The sequence below is a fragment of the Macaca fascicularis genome, chromosome 5 (genome assembly GCF_037993035.2).
Source record: "Macaca fascicularis isolate 582-1 chromosome 5, T2T-MFA8v1.1".
Classification (NCBI taxonomy): Eukaryota; Metazoa; Chordata; class Mammalia; order Primates; family Cercopithecidae; genus Macaca; species Macaca fascicularis.
Window position 1 is genome coordinate 21,798,755 of NC_088379.1, and position 24,259 is coordinate 21,823,013.

The window sequence follows — 24,259 nt, forward strand, 5'->3', positions numbered from 1 at the left end:
CAAAGAGGCATAAAAGGGACAATGGAAACACAGTGCTAGGGGACCTGGCTTGTCCTGGGGAATGTGTTCTTAAAAAAGTAACTTTGAACCCGTCAATAGCCAAGAAAAGGGAGGGAAAAGTTCCAGACAAGGAAATGTGAAGAATCAGCCCCAAGAAAGAGCATGGATCATAGTAGATTTGAAAAGCTGAAAAATATTAAATACGTTTATGAGAAGAACATTGATGTTCATGTAAATAGAAAGAGACAGGAAACTGCTCATGCAGGTCTTGCTGATACCAAGAAGTTTGAACTTCAGGGCCAGAGGCAATCACTGAACAATTTGTGTTTTGGAAAGGACTCAGGCTGCAGGAGAGTATGTTGGATGTGAACGAAACTGGAAGTTGGGAGCCTATTTAAACCTTTCCAGCCCTGAAGGGATTTCTTTTGACTCTGATAAGAGAAGAGGCCACAGAAATGAAGGTAAATTGACATACACAAGACATGTCAAGGAATCAGAGTCCACAGTGTTTGTAAGGGGGCGGCAGGTGGCAGGAAGCAGGAGGAGGATAAATGAAGGGTTCAGATGGCATCCAGGCGTGGCAGCAGTCTTTAATTATGGACCCAAGAGAGAAAGGTCTGGGCAGGTTCTCCCAGTTCTAAAGCTGTGCTGGCTTTCCAATCTAGTTGATCTAAAATAATTTTACCATCACCAAAATTGCTCTGTTTCACCCTGTTTTTATACTTTATTTGGCTTGATTTCATTCTTTTATGCTTCCTTTCCAGATCATGGGCTTCCAGTGCATTGCCTCATTTACCGTGGGAGGAAAGTGCTTTTGAAGCTCCAAATCCAATCCCTGAAGCAAGATTAATAAACAAAGATCTTCTCCAGTGTGCAAATCCTCATGGGACTTAGGTGGATTAGCTACAGCCTAGACCCGAGGCATGTGGCACACCTGTGCATTGCCACATATAGTTCAGAAATAACACCAGTTCATGTCTACAACAAGGCCTTTGAACCTGAGTATTCTCTTTCTGGTGTTCAATGCTGGAGCTGCAGTGAGAGCCTGCCGTTCCCCAAATTTTGCCCCTGAGGCGCCTTACTTGTCTCACCATAATCTAGTTCATTTGAACACTTCTCCAAATACACTGTAGGAGTACAACGGAGTTAGCTTGTTTCAAGGGAGAGTTTTTCATTGGGAAGATGACCTAATTGGCTAAGTTCAAGTTTGTGGAAACAACATATCTGAGGAATCCGAATCAGATCGATGAAATAGACAGAGTTTCTAGCAACTGTACTGTGAATAACGTCCTGAAAGATGCTGCTGCTGGAACTCGATTCCACAGCTATGGGCGTTTGTTGGAAGGCACCCAAAAGGGATTCCAAGGGCCCTGCCTCTACTGACTGCCATTTATTCTTAAAGCACTAGGCTCAACAGTTGAGCTTTGTGTGGTATTGAGTGGGTTTTGTGATTACTTGTTTGCCATTGTTAGTGTCAGCCTGTCAACACCTTGAAGGGCAGAGCATTTTTTGTTTGTTTTGAAAATTACTCAATAGCAAATCCTTAATTATACAGCAGTATGGCTTTTTGAAAGGTTGAGTGATGCACTGCTGTTGTTTTAGATTTCTTTCAGGCTAAATCTTATGGGGTGTATAGCCTTCAATAACTAAATGCATATAATGCAGTTGAATCCCACTTGAGCCTGCCATTAATTATCTCACATATATCTTCATTTTCAGCCTAGTGATGTGGGCCAGCATTCAAGACAGCTAGAAAAGATATCCAGTAAAGGTTTTGAAGTTCCTTTGTATGGATGGATTTATGATAATAGACACATGTGAACCATACACACATACATGCATGTATGCACACATCTACTTTGACATCTACATCTGCTTAATACCACATTCATGGATAGACGTAACACATGCACATATAAATGTGTCACACACATCTTTACATATATATGCACACTCGCATGTTTATTGTATTTGAATTTTTTGGTTGCAAGTAACAAGAAACCAAACTCAAATACACCTAAACCATAAAAGGAATCCATAAGTTCGCAAAGGTTATTTCATTCCCTCTTTCCCCTATATCCCAAGGTTGATCCTCTTTATGTTTGTGAAATGGCTGCTAAAAACCTCCATATTGAAGTGTAGCAGGAAGAGTATGTCTTTTTGGATAGCTTCTTTGGAAAAGTGAGGAAGCTTTTTTCTCAGAAATCTTAACAGACCTTCTCTCATTTTTTATTGTTGGAATTGAGTTTCAAGCCCATCACTAATTTAATCCCTGTAACCAGTGAGATGAAATATGAAGATGGCCTTAAATGAATCCCTGGAGCTGATGGGTTATTACGTGGGACCCAGGGTCAGATTTTCCAGAAACATTTAGGCTGCATAGGGTAAAAGGCAGATACCCAATGGAAAATCAAACTCTGTTACCAAGAGGTAGGTTGCCCAAATCCTGGGTGGCTCATGTTCATAAATGTGCCTACCCCGGCTCCTGCACATGTGCACACACACAACATGGCTGTTAGAATTTCCACAACCAAAGATTCCCTTTGTTACTGAATTGCTTTCTGCACCTCGTGTTTTGACAGATTCTGTCTACTAAGAAACTGAGAGCAATATGATCACTAATTCATTTTCGCATTTTCATGCCTGAGAAGCTGGTATTACCACAATGAGTTTATGTAATTCCAGCCAATATTAAAGCAATACAATTGATGTTTTAGGTAGCCTGGGAGACCTTATAGGAAGTAAATGTACAGTTGTAATTAGAATTATTGAAATCTTAAAAATAGCAGATTATTTGCAGGAGTTGGGGGCCTTTTTGAGAAGCAATTTTGTAAAATGTGCCTTCTTAGGTCAAAATTTGGCTAGACCTTTCTTGGTAGATGCAGGAAACCATGATGACTAATCCATTGCACAAATCACGGCAAGTAGATGTGCCCTTTGCACCTGCCCCTCTTTCACGTTCCCTTCCACTTCCTTTCTTCTCCAATGACACGATATCACTGAAGAGGCTCTCCTCTGGAAGAAAATACTTTGAAGTCATTTAACTATGTTAAAAAAAAAAAAGCTTGAGGAAGCAGTTTGTTTTCAGAGAGTGTATTTATCAACAACTTTCCACTCTCAGTAGTTTAGAAAAACAAAAGTTTATTTCTTATTTACACCATAGTTTAAAGTGGGTTGTTCACAGGCTGTTATGGGGCTCTGCTCCATGCTGTGATACAGAGAACCAGGCTCCTTCCATCTAAGAGTTCCTAGGGCCTTGGAGTCTTCCAGTGGAGCCTGTTTATCCAGCTAGTGGGTGAAAGAAGGCTGATGATACATGGCTGAAACATGAATGATTATGTAAGCAGATTGCAGTGTCCCTGCCTGGCAGTGGTACACATTACTTCTGCCTACATTCCACTGGCTAGGACACATAGTGATGTGACCACAACGATTTGCAAGGTTGCTGAAAAATGTAGTCAAAATGTGTGCCCAGATGGAAAGGGAAACAAGGGTGGCTAGAACACACAGGCATCTTTGCTACCGATAGACAAACGTTCATTTAGAATCTTACTTTTTCTCCTACACAGGTATGCAGGAACATTTTGAATGCCAGAGTTTTTGAATCTCAGCAATTCAAATTGGGTCAAGATCATGACTAATAGGGCTGAATTCTTATTAAAGAACAGCTTGTTTTACAGTTAACAAATAAAGTTTTCTGCAAGATTTTTTTTTTCCTTTTTACCTAGAGGTCACTGAATTTACAGTCTCTTCGTGATATGGTTTGGCTCTGTGTTCCTACCCAGATCTCATGTTGAATTATGATCTTCAGTGTTGGAGGAGGGATCTGGTGGAAGTTGATTAAATCATGGGGGTGGATTTCCGCCTTGCTGTTCTCATGATAGTGAGTGAGTTCTCATGAGATCTGGTTGTTTAAAAGTGTGTAGTCTCACACCTGTAATCCCAGCACTTTGAGAGGCTGAGGTGGGTGGATCACAAGGTCAAGAGTTCCAGACTAGCCTGACCAACATGGTGAAACCCCATCTCTACTAAAAATAAAAAAAAGTTAGTTGGGTGTGGTGGTGCATGCCTGTAATCCCAGCTACTCAGGAGGTTGAGGCGGGAGAATCACTTGAACCTGGGAGGCGGAGGTTGCAGTGAACTGGGATTGTGCCACTGCACTCCAGCCTGGGCAACAGAGCGAGACTCCATCTCAAAAAAAAAAAAAAAAAGTGTGTAGTCCCCCTTCACTTGCTCTCTCCTGCTGTCACATGAAGACATACTTACTTCCCCTTCATCCTTCCGCCATGACTGAGGCCTCCCAGCCCTGTTTCCTGTATAGCCTGTGGAACTGTGAGTCAATTTAACCTCTTTCCTTCATATATTACCTAGTCTCAGGTAGTTCTTTAGAGCAGTGTGAGGATGGATTAATATACTTAGCAGTCCCAGGACTTCTAGAAAGAGCACACCTGTAGACAAAACTATAATGCAAGTAACTTATGTTTGCTTTTAGCTTGGGGAGTGGACAGAGGTTGGTAGCTCTCGTGAATAAAAAGGTTTGTTGTGCTGTTCTGAGGCAGTACCTTCAGAAGGTGGCAGGAAGTCAGAGGAACTACTGTGTGACTGTAATGAGCCGCAGTTGAACACAGAACCTCAGAGCTTCACCCCTGGAGAAGGTTTGAGCCCCGAGAATCAGTGGACTTGAAGAGACCATAGTAGACCTGGAGAGTAGGCATCTTGGCATTAACTGGTACAGACCAACACTGGGAGGTAGGGGAATAGAAACACTAGGCATTACAAAGAATTTTGGTCATTATAAGACCCAAATTTTCTTGTGTGGCCCTAAAATGAAGTGGAGGGAACTCAAATACAGTAATGACAAATTAAATTACCAGCCAATCTTCCTGGATGGGACCATGAAGTCAGACTACTTTTTGTATACAGAAAAATCTAAAATACAATAATTCTTTCTTACCTGAGATGATGGCTGCAAATTCATGCCTTAGAGCCATTTGGGCCCTAGTACAGGGCAGATGAGTGAAATGAGCTCTCAGAAACATGAGAAAGAGGGGTGCTGGGTTGCAATGGAGGGTCTTAGGAGAGGGGTGGAAAGTGAGTTCAAGGAGGGCTACGGTTATGAAAATGTGTTCTGTGGACTCCTTGAGGTCCTCAAGACCCATTTGGGTGTCCACCAGGTCAAAACTCTTTTTATAATGATGCTAAGATATGATCTGCCTTTTCCACTCTTCTCTGTTATTCTTCTATGAGTGTACAGTGGAGTTTTCTAGAGACAACAAATTGAATAAGAAGCAGATAGGAGCATTAGCTGTCTTCTATTAAACCAGGCATGCAAGAGATTTGTAAAAATGTAAAACAATGACACTCCTCTCACTAAATATTTTTTTTGTTTGGGGTTATATGGTTATTTTTCATAAAATATGTAACTTCTGTTAACATGCTCTTCACTGCTGTTTAAAATGAAGTCAACAATAAATGTTTTTTAAAAATCTCGGTTTTAATTTCTAATACAGTAAATGTTAATAAATATAACCCACATGAAAGAAAAAAGTTCTTTAGGAACCACAATTATTTTTAAGAGTGTAAAGAGATCCTGACACCAAAAAGCTTGAGAATGTTGGATTAGAACAACAACTCAATCAGTGTTGAGAGAAATTAATTCTGCCACTTGTGGACTAATAACTTCAGAGTATGTGAAGCACTGAGAAGATAGATTGTTTCTTCTGGAGAAGTATCTTTAGAAGAGCAGTAGTAATTAGCCAGGGGCAACTGGTGTAGACAGCCATTAGTGAAACAACTGAATTTTAATAGCACTGAATACTGCAACTTGCAAACCTAAAAAAATTGCAATACTGCCATCTAGCGTTCTACCGTGAAAACATTTTAATATTTATTTTTTTCCTCAATTTACAATTGCGTCAGAACTGAATGACAACATAAGCCAAATGTAGTAGTTTGCCATGCATTGTTCAGGCTATTTCACCAAACATGTACCTTTAAATATCTTCGATGTCTTTTCCCATTTCTTTCTGTATGTAATCTCTTCTTTCTTCTTAGAGTTAGGATAACTGGAGAAGGTAGGATTTCAACCTACTTATACCTTGTTTCAAACTTTATATTCCTGTCATTACACAATGTAGAATGATTTAGTGGGAATGCAGGGAAACCAAATAAGTAACCTTCCTCACTTTGGTTATACCTACCTCCTCTTTCCATGGTATTTTTTTTTTTTCTGAGATGGAGTCTTATTCTGTTGCCCAGGCTGGAATGAACGGTGCAATCTCGACTCACTGAAACCTCCGCCTCCTGGATTCAAGCTATTCTCCTGCCTCAGCATCCCGAGTAGCTCGGATTATAGGTGCCCACCACCACGCCTGGCTAATTTTTGTATTTTTAGTAGATACAGGGTTTAACCACGTTGGCCAGGCTGGTCTCGAACTCCTGGCTTCAAGTGATCTGCCTACCTTGGTCTCCTAATCCATAGTCATTTTTTTTTTTAAATAAACTGTTTATTTTGGATCAATTTTAGATACACACAGAAGCTTCAAAGATAGTATGGAGAGTTCCCATGGCCTCTCATCCAGGTTTCCCTATGGTCAACATCTACATTTCTGTAGAAACCCATACCCACTGGGTGCCTGGCACAATGCACGGAAGTTCCACACCAATGAACATGACTGAAATTTCAGAAATAGAAACTTGGGGGTTAGCGAGGATGGGCTGGGGAAACAAAAAAGTTTACATATAAAAGAACAGGACTTGACTTGTCATCAAACTTCTTAGTAGCCACACCGGAAGCTAGAAAATCAGGAACCAGTGCCTTCAAAATTCTGAGTGAAAATTATTTTCATCATAAAATCCTGTACAAAACTGCATATTAAGAGCAATGTTAGACTAAAGATAATTCTAGAACAACTACAGAGTTTTGAAATATTTATGTCCCATGCCCCCTTTATCAGACAGCTATTTGAGGATGTGCTTCTCTAAAGCGGGAAAAGAAACAAAGAGAGAAAGACCAGGGGAGAGGGGAAGGAGCCTGTCTGAACGATGTGAAGGAGATTGTGGGTCAAAGCTCCATGGTGTCCTAAAAAATAAACAGTGTAGAATGGAGCGGGAAGACAGAGTTGTTTGAACAACTCAGAGATGTATTCTCCTGTCAGAGTGTTTGAGGATGAATTAGTAATAGGTATAAAGAAAATGAAATAAACATAAAGATCAGGCAGTGGATTAACCCCAGAGAAAATTAAAAGTTGCATGGAAGCATGGTATGTATACTACATGGCTCAGCTTTGAGCCATACAGACTCATAGTAGTATAAATATTGAATTCATCTAAATGAAAAGGTAATTTTATCATGTTGGCTAGATGGGAGAAAGTGGAAGAGAAAGAGGGAGGGAGGATGAACAGAGAGGGAGAGAGAGAAAGAGTGAGAGAGAAAGCTAGATCCTCTGCCCTATACCCAGAAGTCAATAATTATCTAAAATTGAAAAAAATAAGAAGCACCACCTATCATTTAAACAATACGGGAATAAATACCAGAAGAAATGGTTAAAAGTGGTTACCTCTACAGAGTACAGATCAGGAATTGGGATGATCCATGAACTAAGGGAAAATTCTAGTAGGATTATATGACTTGTTAAAACAATGTTAATGTTACTTTAAAAGGCAAAACATCAGGTAAATGGGTGCCCTGCCACATCAGGGACTTAGCACCCAGGGTTATCAACTCTGTTAAGAATCAGGGAGTGCAGGGGGAAGAAAGTATAATTGATGGCCTTGTACAAAGTGTCTTGGATTCTTATCAAGGCTGTGGCAGTCAAGTGTCCTTTGCCCCTGCTTCCTTCTTGTTTGCATAAATATTTGCATTCTGAGGCTCCAATCTGGGGTGAGAGCTCATTTTCTGTTTGCACAATTGCCTGGCTCCTCTGGCCAAAGGGTGCTCTGCTTCTGGCAGCTGAGGATCCCAGTAGACAGTTTCTTAAACCATGGCCTTCCCTGTGGGATTTGGATGGGCGGCAGCCACTGCGGCTTATCAAGTAGAAGGTAGGGGACACTCTCGCCTTCACTGGGGTGGGAATGCTTTATTCCTGGTGTGTTCTGTGTACCTGAGGAAGATGGTGGGGGTAAGGAGGTAAAAAGAAAAGAAGCAAAGAATTGAACAGTCCACAGTGTTATCAATGAATTTGCTTCCCTTTTCAAACACGTCAGGGGTGGGGGCTCACATTCTCTTGTCTCTTTCTTTAGGCAAAAGGAAGGGTGGAGGGATGAAGACGTGAAAACTAAGCTGTGGCTGGATTTTCAGTCAGTCCAAACTCAGCTGAGACATCAGTTTACATTAGACCAGCTGCTTTTATAATTGATTTCTAGAACCCATTTGCCCCAACTCCTCTACAAAGGAGAATCATTTTTTCTACTAGCTGGAAAAATATTGGGTCGATTTTTTCGAAGAGCCCTTCATTAATTGGGAAAAGTTCCCTGTTCTATTCTTAGTGAGCGCCAAGCCAAGCCTAATCTTGTATGCCGCCCTATTTCCTGGGGCAGCTGAGAAGTGAATCGAAGCAAATGGCAAAGAGCACCCAGAGTGGCTGTGGAGCCCCAGTTCTAGTCCTCATCCTACCACACACAAGTGTGTGAATTATTTGTCCTCCTTGAGTCTCAGTTTCCTCATCTGTGAAACAGGAAGATTAGCTTTACTTTTCTAAAACACGTATGTCCGCCTCCCCCCCCCCCCCCCCCCCGCAGGGAATTAGAGATTGTTAATAGCTACCATGGAGAAAATATTTATTTGGTCAAATAAGTATGTGAAACCCTACATTAAACAAAGCAAAGTGAGTTATTGTAGTAGCTTCCTAGGATTGCTGTAATAAAATATCATAAACTCTGGGGCTTAAACAACATAAATGTATCCTCTTACAGTTCTAGAAGCCAGAACTGGCCCCTGGAGGATGTAATTAGCCAAGTTAAGATGAGATCATATTGGAGTAGGGCAGATATGCAATCCAGTATGACTGGTGTCCTAAGAAGAAGGAAATTTGGACACTGAGAAATTTGGAAATTTGAAAGAAGAAAATTTGAACAAAGAGACAAGGAGAACACTATGTGTGTGAGAGATTGGAATGTTACAGTAAGCTAAGGAGCAATAGTCACCACCGAACTTAGAGGCAAGAGGGATTTTACCTAGAGTCTCGGCGGGGCATGAGCCTGCTGATACCTTGATTTTGGAACTCCAGCCTCTAGAACCGTGAGATAATACATTTTTGTTGTTTAAGCCTTTCATTTTGTGACACTTTGTTACAGCACCCCTAGAAAACTTACACACCAGGAAAAACAAGTCAATCTATCAATGAAATAATGACTGCTATGGTCAGTGCTATGGTGATAATAGGATGTTGTGGGAAAGGGTCATGTGAAAACCAGTTCCTCAGGATGGGTCATCAAGGAGGATCTTTGTGAACTAGCATCATCCCGTCTAAACTTAAGATATGAGGAGGAGAGTGCCATTTGAATATGGGGAGATCTTTCTAGACAAAGAAACAGAACAAGTTGATCCTGGTACAACCCATGCTGCTTGGGATTCCCAGCTTCAGTTGCTATTTCCTCATCCTCTAGAATGGGAAGGAGGAATCTCTACTACACAGTTGTGATAACTGCCATGTAGAAGACATCTCCCACTGGGGGATTATGTATATTATTGCACATATATGATCTGTGATACCAGGCTCTTTTAAAAGAACGTCTGACAATGTCCTGGCTGGCTGAGATTCCATGCCACCTTTCCCGCTACATGGGATCTTTCATCTTCTTCCAGATAATTTCCACTTTGTCGTAGAGGGTGACTGAATAGGCTGACCCTCTAGGAATCAAAACAAAAACAATGACCTTGGTTAGTTTCCTTCTCAAAAGAGAGGTCAGAAAAACAGAGAAAGCATGATAGAGCACCAGCATGGTGTAAACAGAATCAGATGCTGGAAGCAACAAAGCATTGGTGATTATTAAGATGAGTTTTGGGGGAAGACTCTTTAGACTTGGATTCGATCTCTCTGTTTACTAGATTTGTGACTTTGGCCAAATGACTTATCTTCTCTGTGCCTCCTTACCTGTCAGACGGAGATTATTATGGTGTCTCCTGCGTAGCACAGCTACGAGGTTTAAATAAGGTAATGTGTGTTAAGTGCTTGGCATTTAGTAATTGCTCGATGCATGTTATTTGTATCTGGGAGGATCACAAAAGAATTACAAAGAATGATTCACTGTGGCACTCTACAGTTAACTTGACATAAACATGCAATTAGTTATACAAGACAATAGAGTGGGTTTCAACAACCAACTTTCAGTTCCTGCCCTCTTAGGACCTGGAAGTAACTTTAACGGGCCCATTCGGAGCTCCTGTCTTCACATGATCTCATGTGAAGAGATCATGATACTGTTGCATCTCTTCTGTCTACTTGGAGCCAGTTTATCCTATGTTCTTTTGACTTGGGCTTGCTTCTGCCATATTTTGAGGTCTTTATGTGTGGCCTCTAACCTGCTATTAACTTTCTACCTATAGTTTACAAGGTAGGGTACTTGATCCAGCATGCTCTGCCAAGAGCCATCAGTCTGCTCTCTTTGTCAACTCACAGAATAACTTTTGCATGTTTGCTTGTTTTCCACCCTAGGATCTCTTCCTGATCCTTTCATGCTGTGTCTGAATTTTAGCTCAAGCACTTACCAGCAGAGTGACTTTGGGCAAATAATGTGTTTAAGCCTCTGTTTCCTTATTTGTGAAATTTGAAACATAGTCATACTCACTCTGTAGATTTGTTCTAGGGACTAAAGAGGTGAGCATATGTAACTGTGGTATAGGAGTGCCAGCATGTAGTGCTCACCAAATACTAATATTAATGCCAGTACTATTACTATTTTTCTTTCTCCTGGCTGTATTCTCTTGCACTCTGAGAGAAGGAGAGTTACACTGTTGACTCCATTTAGTGGGAATGGTCATTTCTTGTTTTGACTGCTAGTTAGAATATGTTCCTTCCTTGCTCATGCTTGACTAGTTCACCATCAGTTGCCAGGAGAGTTACTGTTTAACCATGTCTCCCACCATCGACTGAATTACAGTGCAGGAAGTTCACTGGTGGCTTTATCAAATCAGCAAGGCTTGGATTGAAAAGCCAAGAACAGCCTGTCTCTTTTTGATTCTGATAATCTTTGCAGTTTTGTGCTGCCCTGGCCTCTGAAGGTGTGCAGATCCTTTGGAAGTCAGGAGACACTCAGCAGAACTGAGGACTGAGCCTGAATTGTATTTGTAAAAAAAAATCTAACACTTTGAATACTTGTTATAAAACATTACCGTGTATCTCTTTCTACTGTCTCTCTTTCCACTGTTTTCAAAATACAGTTATCTGTATTCGTATATTTGTTTTCAGATAGTCTCTTGAAATCCCTGAAGAATAACTAGCATACCCTCCCTCACTCTCACTGCAAGAATGGAGATATTTTGTCTCCATATAGAAAATACTGTCAGGGTCTTTGCAGGTGGGGCCCACTGAGAGGGGCAGGGACTGGGCCTTATCACCAGGTCTCCTAACATATTGGCTACTTGGTTGCATATGTTGCTGGAATCACTCCTTTCCTTTGTCCTGCCCTTGTTCAGATCCTTTCTTCCTCTCCTCTGGCTATTTCACTGTTTATGGTCCTAAGGAAGAGTTTAATGTTTATTATATTAGAGTTGACTGCATGGTGCCTTGAGCCTTTTGGAGGAAAGCACAATATAAATCCAATAAATAAATAATAAATAAATGGTATAAGCAGGAGGAAAATTATGTGTTTTAGGTGAGTTGTAAAGAACCGTGTAAAACCTATAAAATGTATTTGTTAGACTAAGAGGCAGGGGAAAAAGTGCAAAAAATCATCGTACGTACAGAAGTGAGTCTCCCGCAATATTTTTAAGTAGAGAAAAATTCCCGTGATTTTTAACTCCTCATGAAGCTGACTCCGTCCTCTGTGTTTGGCTGGAGGGAATGTGAGGCGCAAAAACATCAGGTAGCTCCGTGGCATTTTGTTTACTTCAATAGTAGGCCACGGAGGAGCTATGCAAATGACACCGAGGACCCAGTTCTACAGTTCTTAAGAGTTTCTAACTCCTGGTGATTTCAGGGAAGGCTCTTAAGAAGTGAACATGCTTTGCAAAATCCCACAAATCCTAAGCATATTCTCAACTACTGTGTTAATGCTTCCTAGTGGGATCTGAGTTTGTGGTTTTTAAGGAGTCAAAGGCCTCAGTTTTATGAATGCCATTGTGAATCCTTGATGTTAATCTAATACAACAGTTGATTTTAAGTTTGACTTTGGTTTTATGTCGTTAGAAATTAGGGGTTGCCTCAGACTTTGGCCATCTCTGTTTGCCGTGATACATTAAAGGTGGATTCTTGTAGTTAAGACATTTGTGTGTGTGTGTGTGTGTGTGTGTGTATGTGTGTGTGCACTTAAAAATTGGAAAAAGAACATGACAGCTGTAATTTTTGGTTTTGAGTTTATGGTGTTTCTATATAGGCTGTTTTTTCTTTGATCCTTGAAAAAAAAAAAACTCAACTGATTCATACAAACCTGAGCTGGAGACACACTTCATCTACTCGTTGTAAATGTCAGCACAAGCCCCATATTTCTCTAAGACTACTTCCTGATTGTTTTCTTCACTCAACAGATTTTTAACTGTGTGTCTTCGTCTCTATTTTCTCCTAAATCCCATGGATTAAGCATCTCAGTCTGAGACTTGATCTCTTGGCTGCCCTTGGTACTCTTCTAGAAGAGGAATATCCAGACAGATATGCTGCTTGTCTGGACCACCTAAGAAAGAGGGAAGGGAAGGAGACTTAAAGCATGGTCATTTATTTCTTGGTATATAAGGAAATAGGGAGCAGAGATGTGGGCATTTACTCACAAAATTTATCATAGCTTAAAAGTTGACATGACAGAAACCATTCTTATTTCTTTCCCTCAGTTTCAAATTTGAAATTCACAAAAATATCAAATATTGCCCTCCTTTTTCATTGCACTATGAAATTAATTATGTAGGCATCATTGGAAGAGTATATAGGCTTAGAGAGGGATGATATTCAAATATTAATCAACAAATATACTACCATGCTCACCAATCAGATGCCAACTGTAAACAGTAGGCATAGACTAGACTGACGTTTGGATTGACTGGTCAGAGTGGACGTCAGCCATACACAACTACTGAGGCCACATTTAGATGTATTGATTGAATTTCAGCCTTAGGCTTAGGAGGGGGGACACATCTAAAATATATTGGACTCCGTTTATAGACTGCTAGAGAGTTTAATTATTTAACTTCTCTAAGTCTCCAATTTCTCACTTGCAAATTACTAATGCTGATCTCTCTCTCTCTTTTTAAAAAATTTCATTGGATGAATGTTGGAGACCTTTTTCTTACATTTTGTGCTTCTTTGGATCTAGGTTTATTTCTTCAACTTTTTCTTCCAAATGACAATACTTTAACTGTGTTTGGACTTTAGCTGAATTCATTCTATTTTTCAACTCCCCTATTGAATATTCATTTTTGGCAACCATATATCTAATTTTAGGAATGAATTATTTAATTGCTTCTGTTTCAGGAAGTCATGTTTTATTTTCTGTATGTTGTCAACTCTCAAATCTCTTTAATAATGCTCATTTAAAAAATTAAGTTCCTGATCCAGCAATCTCACATCTGGGTATTTACCCCAAAGATTTGAAATCAGTTTGTAAAAGAGATGTCTGTATTTCCATATTCATTTCAGCAACACAATATCTATATTGGAATCCATCTAAGTGTCTATAAACAGATGAATGGATAAAGAATATGTGGAATATATACACAATGAAAAACTATTCAGCCTTAAAATAAAGGAAATTCTGTCCTTTGAGACAATGTGGATGAGCCTGGAGGACATTATGCTAAGTGAAATAACACAGGCACAGAAAGACAAATACTGCATGTGCCCACTTACATGTAGAATCTAAAACAATCAAACTCATAGAAGCACAGAACAGAATAGTGGTTACATAGCTAGCGGGTGGGGGCAATCTTGGGGGATAATGATCAGAGGGTAAAACACCTCAGTCAGAGAGCAGAAAAAAAATTTTTTTGAGATCTATTGCATGGGGTAGTGAATATAGTTAATAATATAGTACATTTCAAGATTGTAAAGAAAGTAGATTTCAAATGATCCCACCATAAAAATGTTAAGTATTTGCGGTGATGAATATGTTAGCTAGCTTGATTTAATTTTTAAAATTGGTATTCATAAATAATAACACCACTTTGTACTGCGTAAATATACACAATTATAAATGACCAATTTACAATAAAGACTTTAAAAATTAATTTCTCTTTCTTTTTTGTGTGTATCAAATAAAGAATTTTGGTCCTTATCTTTTGGGTTACTTGTTTTTTGTCAAATGCCTTATGATGTTTATGAATGAATGATTATGTTGATTAATATCAGTAACTGATTTAGGCTTCCTTTGAAGTTAGATAGTTCTATGAACTGAGTCAGGGACGGCTCTTTAAGAAACAAAGTTCTGTATAAGTCAGTGGGATCGATTGACAGTCAGTCGTCTCACAAAAGATTATGGGCCTGAGTGGAGACAGCCAAAATTTAGACCTTGATAGCTGCCATGTAGCAAGGACTTTCAGGAAGAGTGTGCTTGATTTTAACTTTCGTGTTTCCTTTCTGCACAACCTTTCAAGTTCATATTTTAGCTCTAGAGTTTGTTCTACTTTTTTTCTATGGCCTCAGTACCCATGATGGGAGTTCTCCCCAGTCACACCTTTCACTTTTATGAAGCATCTCTTAGGACTTCAACATGGGGTAAAGGCAGAACAAATGACCCTGTTTATGGAGAAGAAAAACCCATCAAGCCAGCTGTAAGATAGATAATCCTTTAATTACCATAATGATTGCTCTGAGGCCTGGTCTTCTCTCCGAATTGGTTGGCCCAGAAAAGTACTTTAGTAAATGTTTGTTCTGTTGGGACTTTTTTGGTTGTTTATTTTCAACTCAGTTGTGGATTCCTTCTCTTATTTACTGTTATTTCAACGGGGTTATGAGAAGAAAAGGAATTACATATGTTCACTGTATTCCCCACCTTGAACTAGAAATCTTTATTAACACAAGTGGAGACTTTAATATAATATTAACTTATGTGGAAGTCTTTATTAACATGCATTAATATTTGGAAGTGCCACCGCTGGGTGCAGTGGTTCACGCCTGTAATCCTAGCACTTTGGGAGGCTGAGGCGGGTGGATCACGAGGTCAGGAGATGGAGACCATCCCGGCTAACATGGTGAAACTCCGTCTCTACTAAAAATACAAAAAGTTAGCTGGGTGTGGTGGCAGCCACCTGTAGTCCCAGCTACTTGGGAGGCTGAGGCAGGAGAATGGCGTGAATCCACGAGGCACAGCTTGCAGTGAGCCGAGATCACGCCACTGCACTCCAGCCTGGGTGACAGAGTGAGACTTCGTCTCAGGAAAAAAAAAAAAAAAAGAAGAAAATGCATCATAAATCATGAGGTGCTATTCAAAGTTAATGAATTTCCCCCCTTTTACCATTATCATCTTCCTTGTCATCACTAATATATCCAACTTCTAGAAATTTTCTAGTCCTGTGTTTTTTACTAAAGAAGATGAGTGCTATAGGCTAAATGTGTGTGTTCCCCTCAAATTCATAAGTTGAAACCATAATCCCCATATGTGATGGTATTTGGAGGTGGGGCCTTTGGGGGGTGATTAATCAGTGATATGGTTTGGTTGTGTCCCCACCCAAATCTTATCTTGAATTGGAGATCCCATAATTCCCACATGTTGTGTGAGGGACCTGATAGGAGATAACTGAATCATGGGGGAGTTTCCCCCATACTGTTCTTGTGGTAATGAATAAGTCTCACAAGATTGGTGGTTTGATAAGGAGTTTCCCTTTTCGCTTGGTTCTCATTCTCTCTTGCCACCATGTAAGACGTGCCTTTCACCTTTTGTCATGATTGTTAGGCCTCCCCAGCCATGTAAAACTGTGAGTCCATTAAACTTCTTTTTCTTTATAAATTACCCAGTCTCGGATATGTCTTTATCAGCAACATGAAAGCAGACTAATACAGTCAGGAAGTCAGAGCCCTCACGAATGGGAATTCTGCCTCATATTAAATAAAAGAGATCCCAGCCATGTGGGAATGCAGAAAGAAGTCAGCCATCTATCAACCAGGAAGGCAGCTTCACCAGAACTTGACTGTAGTGGCACCTCGATCTTAGACTTCCAGCCTCTAGAACTGTGAGGAATAAATTTCTTTTCTTTTTTAAAAAATTTTACTTTAAGTTCTGGGATACATGTGCAGAACGTGCAGGTTTGTGACATAGGTATACATGTGCCATGGTGGTTTGCTGCAACTATCAACCTGTCATCTAGGTTTTAAGCCCTGCATGCATTAGGTATTTGTCCTAATGCTCTCCCTCCCCTTCCCTCACACCCCCCGACAGACCCTGGTGTGTGATATTCCCCTTTCTGAAGACAGCATGGTGATTCCTGAAAGGATCTAGAACCAGAAATACCATTTAACCCAGCAATCCCATTACTGGGTATGTACCCAAAGGATTATAAATCCTTCTACTGTAAAGACACATGCACATGTATGTTTCTTGCAGCACTATTTACAAAAGCAAAGTCTTGGAACCAACCCAAATGCCCACCAATGATAGACTGGATAAAGAAAATGTGGCACATACACACCATGGAATACTATGCAGCCACAACAAGGATGAGTTCATGTCCTTTTCAGGGACCTGGATGAAACTGGAAACCATCATCCTCAGCAAACTAACACAGGAGCAGAAAACCAAACACCGCATGTTCTCACTCATAAGTTGGAGTTGTAACATTTCTGTTCTTTATAAGCCAGTCAGCCTACAGCATTCTGTTACACCAGCCAGAATGGACTAAGAAAATGAGCTAATGTGGAATTGATGGAATTTCAGACAGTATACCAAGAGAAAGCAAAATATTCAGATACTGTGAGAAAAGTCATAGTAGGGGGAGGTGACTATGACCGAGAAAGAACACATGTCTCGGCATGTGCTTTTGAGGTCCGCTGATCCAATCCATTGGCATTTTTCACAATTTATTACCTCCCTCAATTTCCGAACACACATTCTGCATCTACCAAGTTTTCCAGGACCTCAGCTGGCTTCATGGGCAGTGCTGAAAGGTATCTGCTGCCCTCTCTATGTGTATATGTAAGTTGTTTATAAGAGTCGGTCTGCCTATTTGTAGATTCTTCTTGTTTTGAAAAGTTTATTTATTTATTTTGAGATGGAGTCTCACTCTGTCGCCGAGGCTGGAGTGAAGTGGCACAATCTGGGCTCACCACAACCTCTGCCTCCCGGGTTAAAGCGATTCTCCTGCCTCAGTCTCCTGCGTAGCTGGGATTAAGGCACCCGCCACGAGGTCTGGCTAATTTTTGTATTTTTAGTAGAGATGAAGTTTCACCATGTTGGCCAGGCTGGTCTTGAACTCCTGACCCCAAGTGATCCACCTGCATTGGCCTCCTAAAGTGCTGGGATTACAGGCGTGAGCCACTGCGTCTGGCTGTATATTCTTTTGTATCAGCAAGGTTCTGAGTAGAGTGGATGTTAATCACATATGTTTAGAAATGTTTTTTGTATTATGAAAGGAATACAAGATAATTTTAGAACATTTAAAAGATACAAACAAGCCAAAAATAAAATAATCGGCCAATAGATATTTAAAATTTTAGAATATGTATTTTCAGTATTTTCCTATGTATTCACAGACTTACATGTACATATACACTTATTTCTCTGATAAGAGCATTCTGTAAATGGTTGTGGTTTTCTTAACACACTTAGAAATATCTTGATAAGCTATAACATTTCTCTGCCTCCTTTCTCCTCTTCCTGTTCCCTCTCTCCCTTATCTACCTTTCTACAGCGCACAAGGATGTTACACAGAAAGCTAAATGTGAGTCAATATATTTAACCTTGAGAAACCAGATAAAAATAACTGTATCTTAATTATTTGTTTGGTGTATGGGTTCTATCTATTGGACCACATAGTCATACATGAATTTTTTTGTTACTACGAAATTAGTCAGTTAAGAGAGGATGTTTGTTTACTTTAACAAATACGTGCCAGCCTTGTACTGGAGGAAAAAAGGTGTTAGTTGTGCTGTTCCTTCCTCGGCTTGCCCATCTGGTAGGGATTGCTTGCTTCCTAGCTAAGTTCACTGGTGCACAAGGTTAAATGAATCTTTAAAAATTATTAGACCATCACACAAGTGCCCAACCAGGAATATGCTAGACTGTTCCTCTTACTCATTCCTTTATTTTACCAATTACTTTTTATTCTCTCTCCTCTAAACCTCTTGGTTATACCCATCTTCTTCATTACGACTACCTTTCCTTTACTTCTGGAACTTAGCATTTCTTAACTTCTTAAAGTCTGCTTCTCTCCTCTCCACTCTCCTCCAATTTCTCCTATGTATTACTTCTAGCATGGTCTTTTACAATTCTGACCACATTATTCCATTTTCTGAGCGAGAGGATGAGCTCTGAAATCAAACAGACTAGATTTATACCCTGACTCTACCACTTAACAATTAAATGATCTTGGAAGATACCTAAGCTTTGCAGGTCTCAGTTTCCTCATTTGTAAAATGAGAGTGGTGATAGTGCTTATCTTGGGATCATTGTAAATATAAATGTGTTCATAAGTATCAAATGCATAGAACAAAGGGGCGCAAATTTTAACTGTTCAATAAATCACAACAGTTATTTAAAAACTTGGAATGTCTTCTGACCTTCTACAGTATAATTTCTGAACTTCTTGCATAGCAGAAAAAACCCTGCAATTTTCTCTCTGACTACAACTCCAGTTTCACTCTTGCTTCTTCTCTATTTGTATCCTACTTTTTGACCAAAATGAAGCATATGTTATTTGCTAAATGTGCCATGACCTTGGTGCCTCTGTACCTTTGCACGTGCTGTTCCCTTTGCTTGAATATACATGACTATTGGCATCAACAGAGATCAAAAGGTGACAAAAATCCAGCCTTTCTCACTTCCAGGCTGGAGCTTGAGCTACTCCAGCACACTGTCTCTTTCATCTTTTATGCTGCTCTCCAAAGTGTGTTACTGTGAACTCAGCAGTGGTAGTAAAGGACTCGGTGACTGATGGGGCAAAGGGAACCCCTAAAAGAGGTTTTTAGTATATATGAACAAACATTCTATTAACAATTTGGAACAGCATGGATAATATGCCTTTTTACCTGGGGGCATTTGAGCATAACTGCATGTATCTAAAGAGGACTAACATCATGAGAAGTGCTGATATGACTATTGGAGCGGTGTGTTTGTATTTTGCATGTCCTGGGTGGTGCCGTCAGCAGTAGCTGGGGCCCTGTTGTTTACCTTCTGCTCCGCTATGTGGCCCTTTTCCTTGGGGCACCCTAAACCAGATGAACAGATCTGTATTGGCTTTGGATCTTTCTCAAGGTGCCTGCTCTTCCTTTCATTAGCGTGGCTAATCAGAATTTGATTGTAAAGTATGCCCAGGCCAAATACAAGGGCTTTTAAAATCGTCTGCTGTTTTAGATTATCCAGGCCACTGATCCCCCTTCCTTAGCGTGGATAATTGAGAGTGGACTGGGCTGAAGAATGTTAAGCAGAACCAATTCACAAAATAAACGAGATTTTAAAAATCCTTTACATTTTAATAATAGAAAAAAGTTGTTTTTTTAAAAAAAAATCTGAAAGAGCTTATTTTATATTTCAAAACTGTAAATTTATTTGGCTTTAAATTACTTCAAAATGGGAAAATATTTCCTATGATGCACCCATTTAAAATGTATATTAATCACAATAGGCACTTAATGGAGTTAAAGGAAAAATGGAACATACAGACAAGAGGTTGGAAGTTTGGGATTCAATGTCAAATCTTCTCATAATCATGTTTGTATTTCATCAAGGTAACAAAGAGACGGTAGGAGCCACTTCCAAATTCTGAAAATCTCTCTCTTCATAGTGAAGGCTGCAGTTCTTTGCTCCTGGCGAACAACAATGATTTAGAGACAGGCATTTAAAAATGTATGCATAAGATGAACAGAATTCTGATTGCTGGGAATGTATGATCAAATTCAGCTCTCATTATTTCATATTTCTTCATGCCCCATGCCCCTCCAAATGCAGGTAGAATTGTGTTTGCATGCCACTTGACTGGGAACTGAGGGGACATTTTCCCAATGGAACAATGCTGTAAATGGGGGTAGGTGTCACTAAATACTCTTCAGGTGTGTAATGAGGATAAATAGATTTGGGGGTCGGTCTGGGAATTTGAAACATAATGTAAGACGCAATGGTGAGTTTCTGGGCAGGTGACTCATAAGCAAGGTTTTTGAAACATTACCCATTTTTACGTTGGGAATTGCCAAGCTCAGCCTTAACGTCTCCCACAACACCTATGAATAATCATTTAAATACAGGCTTTGAGACTTGAGGAAAAAAGCATATTATTTACTCTAAAGACAATAATCTTCCTTGGAGTCATCGTAGTCCATCATGCAGATGCATACTTGGGGATCTTTGGAAAAGCAACATTTTCTCTTGATGGTCCATTACTTCATTTATCTTCTAAGTTATTATCCAGGACTAGATTGCAGACCCAGGTTAGGGCTGCACGTCAGCCACTCTGTAACGGTGTGGGAGAGTAAGGCTCTTTCACAGGGTGAAATATTACAAAGGGGCTTTGCTCATTCCCTATTGTGTTTGTGTGAAGAGCAGGATACAGTGATGGAGGTAGTGGGGACTCTAGTGCATCTTTTGGTTCCTTATAGTGCTGAGAACTTGGCAAATGTAGGCACACATAAATTCTTGTTCCCAAGTGGTTTGATGAAGGGAGAACTGAGAGGTTCTCAGCATAGACATTATACAGCTGAGGCCAAATATCCCCCTAGGGTCATCCTAGTACTCTTTCCATGACTGAAATAAAGACCAGATACAACCATACTAAAGCTATGATGTGGTTGGCTCGTTGCTGATAATGACTTTTGTCATGCTTGGAGAAAATTATGTAAGAAGATTCAGAAAAGTTCTACCCCAAAGATCTGCATCTGTAAAGACGATCAAGATTGCAATGTCTGGATTAAGTTCTCTGGAATTTAAAGTGCTGCCTCATGTTGTATTTGGAGACCTGGCTTCCCTAGCATAAAATGAATAATTAAATTACATCTTATTTTTTATATAGCTAGTAGTTAATCCCAATTAGAAATTTATCTACTGCGGGTACTAGAGCCTGGGAGTATAAAGGTGAACAAAATGATCGCTTGAATTCAACATTCTGGGTGGGGAGAGAGGCAGGTACATGACTACAGCAGGATGTGACAGCCCCAACAGTAGAACAGACAAAACGGTGTTTTGCAGCAAAGGTGAGCAGGATGGGGAAATAAGAATAAAGTGTGTGAGGCCAGAGGAGGTGACTGACGCCTATAATCCCCACACTTTGGGAGGCTGAGGCAGGCAGATCACGAGGTCAGGAGTTCGAGACCAGTCTGTTTAACATAGCGAAACCCCATCTCTATTAAAAATGCAGAAAAAAATTAGCCAGGTATGGTGGTGTGCCCCTGTAATCCCAGCTACTTGGGGGGCTGAGGCAGGAGAATCAAGTGAACCTGGGAGGTGGAGGTTGCGGCGAGCCAAGATCATGCCATTGCACTCCAGCCTCCAGACTGGTCAAAAGAGAGAGACTCTATCTCAAAAAAAAAAAAAAAAAAAAAAGAATAAAGTATGCGAGATTACTTGGGGTATCTAAGTTGGGTTTTATGAAGACATGTTTTCTGTTTTATTTTGTTTTGTTTTCAGGAAAAGACACAAAAAAGGGCATATCAGCGGAAAAAATATTTTGACATGAGACATACAAGTATGAATATTTCTATTGTATTTTTGGAGTGATGTAGTCACGTACAGTTAAGTAGGTACATGGGTTAGAATTCTAATACTTTAGGATGTATTAGAACCACTTGGAGTTCTAGTTCTAGTTAAAATGTAGATTTGCGGGCCTCATATGAGACTACAGTAATAGTATTCACAGATGAGGGCCAGGAATTTATATTTTTTGTAAGTGCCTATATGATTGCTTTGTAGATTGCTCATGCTTTGATAAAGCCTACCATAGGCTGTGTTTTCTGATGACAGGGTTAATGGCAGAACCTGAAGCTTTATGTTGTGATGCACACAAAGTACTAGGCTAAGGAATTAGTGTTAGTATCATGTGCATTAGCTATCTGACAACCATAAAATATACTTAGTCAAAGGGTATCATACAGTCAGGTCTGTATATTTGAAAGAGTTTTGGTGGCAGCGTGGAGAATAAACCGAAAGAAGGAGATATGGAGCTTGCGAAAAGTTGTCAGGTTATTGCCATAGATGAGGCAGATGATGATGAAGACCTGAATTTGGGTGGCAGGAACAGAATGGAGAAAAAAAGAGTAAAGAAACATTGAGGGAAAATCAAAAGGATATGTTCATGAATGCAATTTAGGGCATAAAAGAAATAGGAGGAAGACTTAGGTGACTTTTGTGATTATGGTTTAGGTAACTGGCTGACTGAGGATGCCATGAAGAGAAGTAAAACACACTAGAGAAGGAGCAGACTTGGAGGTTGTGTGGTAGAAATTGAACTACTTCAGTTTGGATTTCAGATTCCTTAAGGTATTTATAGACAATTGTCTGGGAGGCAACTGAAAATTTCTGTCTCCATTTCAGGTTGGATTTTCTGGTAGACAACCACAGCTGACGGTGAAAGTCATAATGAAAGATAATGCTTGAAAGAGGGTGTTAGAGGGAAACAAGAAGAGAAGCAAAGATGAGCAAGGTTGCAATGCCTGGATTAAGTTCTGTAGAAGGATTGAAAAGTCTCATGGGAAACCCATATAGAACTGACATTCTTACAGAACCTTCGAATGACTAGAAATAACTTTAGAATGTTTCTAGTCTGGTGGTTTTTAAATGTGTTTTGACATAGTAAGAGCAGGTTTTCAAGCAAATCTAATTAGGTCTTCTTGATCATTGCTGATGGAACCCTTCTTTATGCTGCCAATAGACACATAGCAGCAAACATATGTAGCTACCTTTATCAGTGTTTAGCATGAAAATTTCAGAAAACTGCATTCAGGGAGCCATGTTGATGCAGCAGAAGAAATCTGCCAGGACTAAAGACCGACCCAATAATTCCCGAGGTACCTTCAGGAAAGTCAATTTATTTTTGAGTCAAAGGAACCTCAAATTATCCTAAATGGCATTGCTGCCACCAGAGAGTTCTATTCTAATTTAATAAGCTGCTACAAGTTCCAAGCCAATGTTCCTTCTTAGAAATATGCTATGGGATGTAAATCTTTTTAAGTGCATTTCATTGTACCAATTGTTTCATTTTGAAAAAGCCCATTGGTTTATTATTAAGTGGTCTATTTAATAGTGTCAATAAATTCTAAAACTGGAGGCTAGGCATTGTTATTTTAGATGTTTTAATGATGTCAATTGTCTAAGTTGCTTGGCCTTGGCTTATTTGCTTGAACTTTGTCTGTTTTAATGGTCTGGAAAAATTCCTCCAAACTATACAGAGTTGATATAGTGGCTCTTGATATATGTGATACAAATCTGAAAATACTTTATTAGAATAAGTTTACTAATAGTATTTGAATGATTGCATTAGGTCTATATAATCAAAGTGAAGTTGATAACTGCAAATTTTAGAAGAACCAAAAGCTTCAAGTAAAAATTCAATTTCTGGGAGGTGGGGTGGGATAAGGGTTAAAAAATCACCTACTGGGTACAATCTTCAATATTTGGGTGATGGGTACACTAGAAGCTCAACTCCCACCATCATATATGTAATATCCATGTAACCAAGAAGCAAAGATTTGCCCCCAATCTAAGGAAAAAAACATTGACAAAACCCAAAATAAGATCACAGTTCAATTTCTTGCAAAATAGGCTTTACTTATTACTTCTGTCATTTTGAGTTAACTATAATTATAGAATAACTGTTGAGAAAAAAGACCGGATGATTATACTGCAAAATACTAATACAGAGAGGTAATATAAAGTGGTGGTTTTTAGTACCAGTGATTCTACACTCTATTGAAAACCAAAATTTCAAGCAAGAAAACCCAAATTTCAAATTTGACTGCTTATATTCAAAAGTAATGTGGTC

General features: G+C 39.6%; 1 protein-coding gene across 3 annotated transcripts in view; it reads left to right on the forward strand.

Moving 5' to 3' along the window:
- Positions 1–7,903: 7,903 nt before the first annotated feature.
- The window catches only part of LOC102122033 (cytosolic beta-glucosidase), a 124,582-nt gene continuing 108,226 nt past the window's right edge, over positions 7,904–24,259 (forward strand). For all 3 annotated transcript variants that reach the window (XM_065544823.2, XM_005554583.5, XM_065544824.2), the window contains exon 1: positions 7,904–8,040. In XM_065544823.2, the coding sequence (XP_065400895.1) occupies positions 7,983–8,040 (58 nt within the window). In that variant the 5' untranslated portion in view covers positions 7,904–7,982. The remainder of the gene's footprint in view (positions 8,041–24,259) is intronic.